The 12,257-nt window shown below is 45.0% G+C and overlaps 1 protein-coding gene across 1 annotated transcript; it reads right to left on the minus strand.

Annotated features, from left to right (window-relative positions):
- Positions 1 to 11,211: 11,211 nt before the first annotated feature.
- Positions 11,212 to 12,228, minus strand: LOC139579125 (dCTP pyrophosphatase 1-like). The gene has a single exon (XM_071407423.1). The coding sequence runs from the start codon at positions 12,226 to 12,228 to the stop codon at positions 11,680 to 11,682; it is 549 nt and encodes a 182-aa protein (XP_071263524.1). The 3' UTR covers positions 11,212 to 11,679.
- Positions 12,229 to 12,257: the final 29 nt, after the last annotated feature.

The raw sequence follows: 12,257 nt of genomic DNA on the forward strand, positions 1-12,257 counted from the left end.
CACACACGCTCACTACAGAATTAGACGTTTATTCACGTTTCTCCAAAAGTCAAATTTCAAAGTGTTTTTGACACCCCGGGTTGACTCCTGCTCAGTATCATTCTGTTTCTCCAAACATCTCATTTTGAAGTGTTTGACACCATGGGTGTGGAGGATAGGAATCATCAGTAGAGGGGATATGATTTCGCTTGCTAGCATCTGCACTGGAATGTGGCGCAATAGTCTTGAGCCATTGCAGTCCTAAAGGGCCTGTCTCAGTCCCTATAAGCCAAGACCCAGCAGTGTACTCAGGGACCGCTCACTGGTGCTCCGTCATAATCTATCCTAAGCAGACACTATTCAGGGCCCATTACTGTAAGTTCTGCTGGAACTTTCTTGGCCCTGTGGAGGTCCAGAGAGAGGTGTCATCTTAGTGGGAGATGTGAGAAGCTTTGTCCCTATGGTAGTTGGGTGAGCGATGACCCGTCAAAGCTGACACACGAAGGGATGGAGGGAGCAGCTGGACGATGTTACAGGCCAACGCCAAGAGGCTCCTAAGTGGTAAGACAAGGATGTTTAAATGGGACGAGGGAGGAAGAGGCTAGACACTGAAAGACAAAAAGGGGGACAGAGGAGCGAGGGAGAGAGAGAGTACACGTCAGGGGAGGGAGGGAGAGGAGATGCTCGACAAAGGGAGACATGGGGATCTCCTCTCCCAGGTTTGACTACTCTGAGGTAACCACAGACAAGGGAGGTGAGGGTGTCGGTGGGATCATGGAGTACAACTCATCTTATCTATATTCTGGGTTCGTCTCACTAAGTGCACCAGGGGTTGTGTTCTGTTCATATGCAGCAGCAGGAGCAGCAGAGCTAACCCACCGCACCCTGTGAGTTATGGAGAATACACACACCCTTAGCAGGGCTTAATGGCAAACTACCGTGTGAACTGGTTTACTGCTCAGTTCCCTTTGAGTGCTGCTAATATGTGACACGAATGCAAAGACACGCACGCACGCACACACACACACACACAAACAAAAGGCATCTGTTTCTGACAGTTGGGCCTTAATGGGATTCGTGGAGGTTGTGTTCGCAATAAAGCAAAATTATTAGCATAGACAGTTTTACAATGAGGGCAAACCTGAATGACAACAAAAATCTGCATCAATATAAAACATTTCAAATGCTATGTTCTCCAGGTGCTGGAGAACCCCAATACTGTGGGTCTTCTCACACCGTAACTTTACGGCTTATTCTCAGCGTTAGACCTGCCTGTCAACATGATTGTGACCTATTCAATCCTAAAAGCACAGAAAAACGGTACACTGAACGAATGCACCTCCAGGCCTGGTCCGAGCTGTTCCACACTCCATCAACTTACAGTTTCTCTACACCATGGCAGAGGTCAAACTGTGTTAAACTGCTTTTCATAAATGTCTCCTCAAAATGGCACTGGGGAGTGTGCCTTCAAAACCCAGGTAGACTAGAGAGCTAGCTACGGGGACTTGGAGAACAGAGCTCAGATCAAAAATGAAGAGAAGTGAAAAAGAAAAGCGTTTATGAAATCTAAAGGTCCTGGTAGTCAGTGACTCATGCAGAGGCCTTCACATTTAGAGTGCCACTACTGTTTTGGAAGTTATGTAATCATTCACCAACGTCAACAGCTCAAAAGCACTGAACACAAACAGACGTACTGACCGACGAATCTTGGCATTTTCATCAAAACAACAGTCAAGTCCTTCTCGGTATCTTTCAATTCCGTTCTATATAAAACTCGGTTCCTTTATTCCTTTCTCTTCCCAAAGCCTGTGAGGCAGCATCGTTCCACCTGTGACCCTGTGACGCTGTTCCGCGCAGGATGGACCCCATTGAGGCGAAACAAAGCCATCTGATTCACTTCCCCAGGTTAACCAACCTGATCCCAGATCAGTTTGTGCTGTATGGCCAAGCAGTTGACTATGCAGCACTAACAGATCTAGGTGCAGGCTACAGGTTAATCAACTTCTCTTGTTGACTTCAACTAGTACATAAAACAGAGAGAAAGGGCTCCTCCTAGTGGTAGAATTAAAGACCTGCAACTTCACTCAGATGACAAACGAGGTATCGAAATAGTCAGCCTCTTCCATAGCAACAGCCCCTACATAGCAACAACTTCCTTGAATAAAAAAGTGCTATTATAGCCTTGATCTCGCTTTCAAAAGAGACAGCTCTTTGTAGCCATCATCCTTGGGCACAGAATTGAATTTGATCCAGTTGTTATGTGAACGACCTTGCGTGGCATACAGCACAGCCAGCATTTCAATGGTGCCCTATGCCGACCTGATATTTAGAACATGGTGATTCCAATCTGTAGTCACCATAGTCTCTCTATACTCCATTTTGTTTTTGATGGATTTAATCCACAGTAGCTATAAAGACAGAGGGTCTTATCGATCAATTCAATATCATCTACATAACAGTGGCAAAGACAGAATCTATAAGGGTAAAGTTAGGGAGATAGGTATTCTCCAAAATATAAAATGAGGCACACCACCTTCAAAGCATAGCACATTCCTATTGATTTGCGCAACACTCCTGTCCACATTAGCATTTCAGTCAGAGAATTCTCTTTCCTCCGCTCCACTATGGACTTTTTACCCCATTTCCACACTGGGATGTGTATGATGAATGCAGGCCTATGATGAATCCCTTCAAAGCCAGAGGCAGAAATAATCACGAGGGGGGGGGGGGGGGTAGCCTCGGATGGTGAGCCCATGGTGTCCAAACGGTCCAATTGCAGCCCCCACAATGCTGCACTTTGATCAGGGTCGGTTGAGGTACGGTTGAATTAAGCGTCCCTGCTTCTGGCTGTCACTACCGGCCCGGCAGGGTGCTAGCTGAGAATTCTGGGTATTGATACCTGGTGGAAATCAGTGACTGGATGAAACAGACTCCCCAAAGGACTGCATGGTGGAACGACTCTATTGCCAGCTTGTCTGGTACATACTCAGTATATATTAAGAGGAAAAACAGCAGGTGGGACGAAAATGTGGTAGAATATCATCAGGGAACACAAACAAGCAGACTACTGTCCATTTTCACTGGCAGTAAGCATCACCTTTGAATACAGTACAGGCATATGCTGGCTTCTAGAAAAGGATAAGTGCGCTAGGATGCAATTATGCAACTAGTGGCAATCTAATGCCTGTGGACTTGGAACAGTTTGATGCCACATTGGTCTGATGTAATATCGCATCTTTAAAGTGATGCACCCACCACTTCCCTCCGAGGGACCAGTGTTCCACCACAGGCACAGCCCACAGAGAAGAGGCTGTCACAGAGATCCTTATGACAAGTGAAGCACCCACCACTTCCCTCCGAGGGACCAGTGTTCCACCACAGGCACAGCCCACAGAGAAGAGGCTGTCACAGAGATCCTTATGACAAGTGAAGCACCCACCACTTCCCTCCGAGGGACCAGTGTTCCACCACAGGCACAGCCCACAGAGAAGAGGCTGTCACAGAGATCCTTATGACAAGTGATGCACCCACCACTTCCCTCCGAGGGACCAGTGTTCCACCACAGGCACAGCCCACAGAGAAGAGGCTGTCACAGAGATCCTTATGACAAGTGATGCACCCACCACTTCCCTCCGAGGGACCAGTGTTCCACCACAGGCACAGCCCACAGAGAAGAGGCTGTCACAGAGATCCTTATGACAAGTGAAGCACCCACCACTTCCCTCCGAGGGACCAGTGTTCCACCACAGGCACAGCCCACAGAGAAGAGGCTGTCACAGAGATCCTTATGACAAGTGAAGGCAACTGCCATCTTGTTGTCAAGTTTCCCCAAAACATCCCAGCGTTTATTACTGCGGTTGGTTTAATTTCAATTAGCATCAACCAACAGTGAGCTGCATGTCTTCATGTCTGTCAAAGAGTCTCTGGTAGCCTTTAAGTGTAGCAGTCCCAGCATTGCAGACATACAGTGCATTCGGAAAGTGGCCTAGCCAGAGCCTGGACTTGAACCCGAACGACAATCTCTGGAGAGACCTGAAAATAGCTGTGCAGCGACGCCCATCCAACCTGACAGAGCTTGAGAGGATCTGCAGAAAAGAATGGAGGAAACTCCCCAAATACAGGTGTGTCAAGCTTGTAGCGTCATACCCAAGAAGACTCGAAGGCTGTAATCGCTGCCAAAGGTGATTCAACAAAGTACTGAGTAAAGGGTCTGAATACTTATGGAAATGTGAATATTGTAAATATTTCCGTTTATTATTTTAAATACATTTGTAAACATTTCTAAAAACTGTTTTTGCTTTGACATTATGGGGTATTGTGTGTAGAAAACTATTTAATCCATTTTAGAATAAGGTTGTAACGTGACATAATGTGGAAAAAGTCAAGGGGTCTGAATACTTTATGAAGAAATCGCTGTCCGACTTACACGGCAGTTTTGGCTCGAGCCCAAACTTTTTGACTACGAGCTTCATAATTGTCAGGTGCGGTCAACATCAATCGTTACCATCATCAGCCTCATCAATCACCATCATCGTCATTATCATCGTCCTGACCTTGCAAAGGCAGGGGGACTAAGAACAAAGTAACCTACATAACAAATTTTTTCAATAGAAACTCTTCCGTAAAACATCAGTATACATCAGTATACCGTGTACCCACACACTTGCGTCACATCAGTGAACAAAACACTACACGACAGTGGCTTTCGAATTACCTGACATTATGTTACAATTTCCTGATGGAAAACTGAATCACTTCTACGGTATAGCATCAATATCCCGACATTTGCGGGGGAGAAAACGTCAGGTTGTTTTAAGCAGAACATTGGTGTCAGCTTTTTAAAAAGTAAGAGGGAAAAAAAATATCTGGCTGCTTTGACATTTTCAGCGAGCAGGAATCAAAGAGGTGATAAAGATAGTGTTTACTCCCAAATGGCACCCTATTCCCTTTATAGTGCACTACTACCGCCCATGGGGCTCTGGTCAGAAGTAGTGCACTTCTATAGAGTATAGGGAATAGGGTGCCATCTGGGATGCACACAGTGTCTGTCTCTGTCAGAGCCAAACAAACAGAGGAGAGGAAATCACTGTCTGGCCATTAACAGGGTGAGTGGCATGAGAAATCGCTCGGTGTGTGTCTCTGGCTGGGCGATGTGCATCCTGGAGCCTGTCTGGGCGATGCGATGTGCATCTTGGCTGTCACCTGGGCACCCCTGCTGAGAAGGATCTGACAGAGGAGATAAGGAGAGCACAGGGGAGCAATGTGGGTGTTTATACAAATGGTAGGCATTCCTCACATCCAATTGTAAAGAAGGTTGTGTAGGTTGGTGCTATGTAGGTCTGGAAAGCCTATCTGCTTCAGCCCTGTGTACATATGGTATCACATCAAAGCATGCAGGCTGCATTGCATTAAAAAAAAAACATGTTCTAATGTATGGAGGAAGTCATACGTCTCATAATAATGGGGAAAGTCAAGACTTCAGTAAAAATCCCAAGGCAGACTTCAAATCAAATCACATTTTATTTGTCACATGCGCCGAATACAACAGGTGTAGACCTTACAGTGAAATGCTTACTTACTGTATCCCTTAACCAACAATGCTTTAAGAAAAATGTGTTAAGTAAAAAAATTGATATGTAAAAAGAAAAAAAGAAGATAAAAGTAACAAATAATTAAACAGCAGCAGTAAAATAACAATAGCAATAGCGAGACTATATACCAGTACAGAGTCAATGTGCGGGGGCACCGGTTAATTGAGGTAATATGTACATGTAGGTAGAGTTAAAGTGACCATGCATAGATAATGAACAGAGAGTAGCAGCAGTGTAAAAGAGGGGTCTGGGTAGCCCTTGGATTAGCTGTTCAGGAGCCTTATGGCTTGGGGGTAGAAACTGTTAAGAAGCCTTTTGGACCTAGACTTGGTGCTCCGGTACCGCTTGCCGTACAGTAGCAGAGAGAACAGTCTATGACTCGGGTGGCTGGAGTCTTTGACCATTTTTAGAGCCTTCCTCTGAAACCGACTTGGGAAATAAGTGTGATGAATAGAAGAAAGATGTATTGCAGAGCCTACTTTTTCCTGAGTCAGAGCTGCATTGTCATTCAGCTGGGGTATTAGTTATAGCTTCAGGAAAGGGTAACAGAAACATTCATTTGCTCCTCATGATTACTCACTCATACCCAATGCTTTGGGGGTTATGAGGAAACAACACAAGGAAACCACAGTCAGTATTCCAAATCACAACTATTTCTCAGTTTTACAAATGTAGGCAAGAAGAGCTCTCCAAAACCTTGTCTCAGACAGAGAACTTCTCTTGCTCTGTCACTGTGGCTACAGGTAAAGACCCAAACTCCCCAACTCTCAGAGAAATAACAGGTACCACAAAGCTGAGCTATAGGGGAGAGCGGGGTAAGTTGAGCCAAAGGGGTAAGTTGAGAAACCCGTGTTTCTAGGAAACCATACACAAAATTAATAAATTGACCAAAAAGGTCATCCTTTCATGGAGTCAATGAAGGAAGAAACCACATGGAAAAAGTGGTAAGCAAGTTAGGTCTAAAAAGTCAAATGAATTTATTGTGTTAGAGACTGCAGGTTTTCTGTTCTACCTGATAATTAATTGCACAAGGCTGGTGTCTCAGGTCTAAATCAGTCCCTGATTAGAGGGGAACAATAATAACAAGCAGTGGAACTGTCTCCGAGGTCCAGAGTTGAGTTTGTTAGAGATTTCATGACACTTGTATCTAAACCAAAGTAGATCATTCTAAGATTGTTCTATACAGCAGTTGGGGTCTCTATAAGCTTCAAAATCAAATCTAGAGTCGGCTTTCTATTTCGCAACAAAGCCTCCTTCACTGAAATATATGTAGACATCTTTGTTAGGGGCCTCCTGAGTGGTGCAGTGGTATAAGACACTGCATCGCAGTGCTACCTGTGCCACTAGAGATTCTGGGTTCGAGTCCAGGCTCTGTCGCAGCCGGCCGCGACCGGAAGACCCATGGAGCAGCGCACAATGGGCCCAGCATCGTCCGGGTTAGGGGAGGGTTTGGCCAACAGGGATGTCCTTGTCCCATCCTGCACTAGCGACTCCTGTGGCGAATACTATATTTCCCTTGACGGAGTGATGATGAATGTCATTTAAAAAAAAAACATTTAACCTTTATTTAACTAGGCAAGTCAGTTAAGAACAAATTCTTATTTAGAATGACAGCCTACCCTGGCCAAACCCGGACGACGCTGCGACAATTGTGCGCCACCCTATGGGACTCCTAATCACGGCTGGATGTGATACAGCCTGGATTCGAACCAGGGACTACGATGCAGTGCCTTAGAACGCTGTGCCACTCATTTAATCCCACTCTCCCCTAGCAGCCATACTGAATAGCAATGAAGGAAGCAATGTGGTCGAAGGAACATTACTTCCTGATTCACAAGAGACAACCCACCCCTTCGGCTGTGAGAGATTGATTCCACCCTGCTACCTGCCTGGGACATTTCCACACAAATTGAATAGTACTAGCAAACCAAAAATGTGTCAGCCAGGCCCAGGAGTTATGCTGCTATAGGCTCACACCATGCTAGAAAATGAAAATAAATTGTGCATCGCATCTCGGGAATGTTGACCTCCGGCTATGGGGTATGCTATGGTGCAACAAATCAACATTTGCAGCATTCACACAGAGTGCCATGGTTTCAATATGGTCAGTGCTATTTGGGATCCTTAACCCTTACCTAACCTAGCACGGACCGTTTCAATATAGGCTCATCGAGGCTGAACACAATTTGTTCAGAGCAGTTGCACTTAAGAAGTGTTATAAACTTGAGAAATAGGAGAGTCCATAAGTGAAAATACAGCCTGGACCCAGATCTGTTTGTGCGGACTTGGCGTGACTATGACTATAGTAGTTGGCAAGACGGCAGAAACAAAATCAGGGACCAGGCTAGTCAAACTAGCGGGCCCTAAATGTATTCATATCCTGAGCAAATACAGTCAATTACCAGTGTTGATGGTACATCAACATGTCATGTCACATCTGCAAAAATACAGTGTTCACTCACTGTTCATGGGACTGTGCTCCCACCCATCCAGGACATCTACTTGAAACTGTGCCTGAGGATGTCTCGCAGCATCATCAAGGACCCCACACACCAGCTGTTCGCTCACGTCAAGCAGACGGGATCGGAGCATGAGGTCTGATACCAATCAGGCCCAGAGACAGTTGCTATCAACAAACCATCAGACTGCTGACCACCTGCACTGAGTCACAGCACCTTAGCACACATGGATGCACACCTCTTATTTACTATTGCTAAATACTGCACAATTTAAACACTTGCCCCCCAACCCCAAAACACGTGTAAATATTGTTATATAAATTGGGCCTTCCTGTATTATGCTTATGCTAGAATGCTCATTCTATTTTACTGAGCCACTTACTTTATGTTTGAATTCTTATATTTTATTATTTCTTATTGTTGTTGCATTGTCGAGAAGGAACCTGCAAGTAAGCATTTCGTTGGACGGTGTATACGGTGTGTATCCTGAACATACGACTAATAAAACTTGTGGTTGGGTCTACACTGACTTGACACAGACAGGCTGCATCCCAATCCTCCACCCTTTTCCCAAAGTTTGGAATTGCACACTTCCCGTCACGGATTTAACAATGGAGGAAACTCCCTGCAGCCAACTATTACACCAATCAAATGCTTTTAGATCCATGACAGATGTGTGCAAGTGTAAAGGGGTGGAGAATCTGGACACACACACACAGACTAGCCAAAAACAGTCTTGGCAATATACAGTTGAAGTCGGAAGTTTACATACACTTTTTTCAACCACTCCACAAATTTCTTGTTAACAAACTATAGTTTTGGCGAGTCGGTTAGGACATCTACTTTGTGCATGACAAGTAATTTTTACAACAATTGTTTACAGATTATTTCACTTATAATCCACTGTATCACAATTCCAGTGGGTCAGAAGTTTACATACACTAAGTTGACTGTGCCTTTAAACAGCTTGGAAAATTCCAGAAAATGATGTCATGGCTTTAGAAGCTTCTGATAGGCTAATTGACATCATTTGAGTCAATTGGAGGTGTACCTGTGGATGTATTTCAAGGCCTACCTTCAAACTCAGTGTCTCTTTGCTTGATATCATGGGAAAATCAAAAGAAATCAGCCAAGACCTCAGAGACAAATGTGTAGACCTCCACAAGTCTGGTTCATCCTTGGGAGCAATTTCCAAATGCCTGAAGGTACCACGTGCATCTGTACAAACAATAGTACGCAAGTATAAACACAATGGGACCACGCAGCCGTGATACCGCTCAGGAAGGAGATACGTTCTGTCTCCTAGAGATGAACATACCAAACTTCTCTAGAAGCAATGTCAGCACAATAACTGTTCGTTGGGACCTTCATGAAATGGGTTTCCATGGCTAAGCAGCCGCACACAAGCCTAAGATCACCATGCGCAATGCCAAGCATCGGCTGGAGTGGCATAAAGCTCGCCGCCATTGGACTCTGGAAAAGTGGAAACTTAACCATCTGGCAGTCCGACGGGCGAATCTAGGTTCGCCGGATGCCAGGAGAATGCTACCTGCCCCAATGCATAGTGCCAACTGTAAAGTTTGGTGGAGTAGGAATAATGGTCTGGGGCTGTTTCCCAAGGTTCGGGTTAGGCCCCTTAGTTCCAGTGAAGGGAAATCTTAACGCTACAGCATACAATGACATTCTTGACGATTCTGTGCTTCCACTGTTGTGGCAACAGTTTGGAAAATGCCCCTGTGCACAAAGTGAGGTCCATACACAAATGGTTCGTCGAGATCGGTGTGGAAGAACTTGACTGGCCTGCACAGAGCCCTGACCTCAACCCCATCAAACACCTTTGGTATGAATTGGAACGCCGACTGCGAGCCAGGCCTAATCGCCCAACATCAGTGCACGACCTCACTAATGCTCTTGTGGCTGAATTTAAGCAAGTCCCCGCAGCAATGTTTTAACATCTAGTGGAAAGCCTTCCCAAAAGAGTGGAGGCTGTTATAGCAGCAAGGGTGGTATAGCAGCAAGGGTGGGACCAACTCCATATTAATGCACCTGATTTTGGAATGAGATGTTCGATGAGCAGGTGTATCTCAAGTTTTGAGGGAGCGTGTAATTGGCATGCTGTCTGCAGGAATGTCCACCAGAGTTGTTGCTAGATAATTGAATTAATTTCTTTACCATAAGCCGCTTCAAGTCATTTTAGAGAATTTGGCAGTATGTCCAACCGGCCTCACAACCGCAGGTTGTGGGCAAGCGGTGTGCTGATGTCATTGTGAACAGAGCGCCCCATGGTGGCGGTATGGTTATGGAATGTGCAGGCATAAGCTACAATGAACACAATTGCATTTTATCTATGGAAATGTGAATGCACAGATACCGTGACAAGATCCTGAGGCCCATTGTCGTTGCCATTCGTTTGCCGCCATCACCTCATGTTTTATCACGATAATGCACAGCCCCATATCTCAAGGATCTGTACACAATTCCTGGAAGCTGAAAACGTCCCAGTTCTTCCATGGCCTGCATACTCACCCACTGAGCATGTTTTGGATAGATGTACGACAGTATCCAGCCACTTCGCAAATCCATTGAAGAGGAGTGGGACAACATTCCACAGGCCACAATCAACAGCCTAATCGACTATGTGAAGATGTTGCGCTGCATGAGGCAAATGGTTGTTACGCCAGATACTGACTCCACGCCCCTACCCTTTAAAAAAAAAGTATCTGTGACCAATAGATGCATATCTGTATTCCCAGTCATGTGAAATCCATAGATTAGAGCCTAATGAATTTATTTCAATCAACTAATATCCTCATATGAATTGCAACTCAGTAACATCTTTGAAATTGTTGCGTTTATATATTTTTCAGTATACTTGTAGCTCATTAAACCATCGGATGTGTCCAAAGATACATTGGCTAGCCTACATATTGGATCGCTAACCATAGGCCTGGGGCCATGAAACACTGTTTGACAGACTGCTTATCAAAATGAACAGTTACAAGACTAACTCACTAATTTCCCTCATCTCCCACAGTAGCGTTGTGTGCGTGTGTTAATTTCCCCATCTCCCATTGTAGCTAATTTCCCAGGGAAGTAAATAAGGCAATAGTGATTAAATCTGATTGATAAATGCATTACTGAGTCAATATACATAAATTACATAGCATCTGCAGGACAGCAAGTATAGTTGAAGGCACTTTTACTTTTGGGAGGAAGATTCTATCAGTTGCACACATACATTGAATTTAAAGCAACAAAAGAACATAGCTTCCATCGACCATTGACAACAATATGGATTTAAGAGATTTAAATGTAGTTACTCATACTATGAAAAATAAAATGTACTTCTTACAAGGGCCTATACATTTGACTTTGGGGAACAGTTAAAATGGCAAACCATCAGAGGGAAGGCAAAAGATGAATACCCATAGAGTTAAAGAAAAACACTGATTCAAAACGCACTTCATAAAACTAAAAGCAGTTAAAGGCAGCTTGACCAACTATTGCGATACAGTAGTGCCCTAAATAAAAGGTATAAACATTCTCCATTGCCATTAACTGAAGTTGAACAGTATTTTTCAGTTCTTGTCTACTTTGTAAATGCAGGGGTGTGTTCATTACGCCAATTGGGCATGACAGCATGCAATCGCTCAGTCCTTGTATTCAGTGTACTTCTTAGACGAGCCATGCACCTTGCTGGCAGGGTACTTCAGCCTATTTAGGGCCATTTTGCGCAGCACTGCTTGGGGTAAATCGATATGACATTTCTCGGCCAGCTCAACTAGGTAGATGAGGACGTCGCTGAGTTCATGTGCCAGGTGCTCGCGCTCGGAGTCGGTCCAGCCGGGAAGTCCTTCGGTCACCTCGCCACGCCACTGGAACAACTCAGATACCTCGCCCACTTCTCCGACCATAGCTAGCAGGAGGTTGCGGGGTTGGTGGAACTGGTTCCAGTCTCGCTCGTCAGTAAATTCCGCTTGCATCCGTCGTATGTCTTCGATGGTAGGTTCGGCAGTGAAAGAGAACGTATCAGTTGGGGTTCTTCTCTTAGTTCCATTTTGCTTGGCAGCGGGGATGTCTGCCTCGCCGTTTTCACAGGCTATTTTTGACTTGCTAGGAGTGCCATTGGTGTGTTTAGCTTCAGATGGGGCCACCATCTCTCCGTTCAGTCCATGCACTCCATCGCCGTTCATTGCCATTGCCTTGTCAATTTTACACCAAACTATTG

The sequence above is a fragment of the Salvelinus alpinus genome, chromosome 6 (assembly GCF_045679555.1).
Source record: "Salvelinus alpinus chromosome 6, SLU_Salpinus.1, whole genome shotgun sequence".
In the NCBI taxonomy this organism is placed as follows: Eukaryota; Metazoa; Chordata; class Actinopteri; order Salmoniformes; family Salmonidae; genus Salvelinus; species Salvelinus alpinus.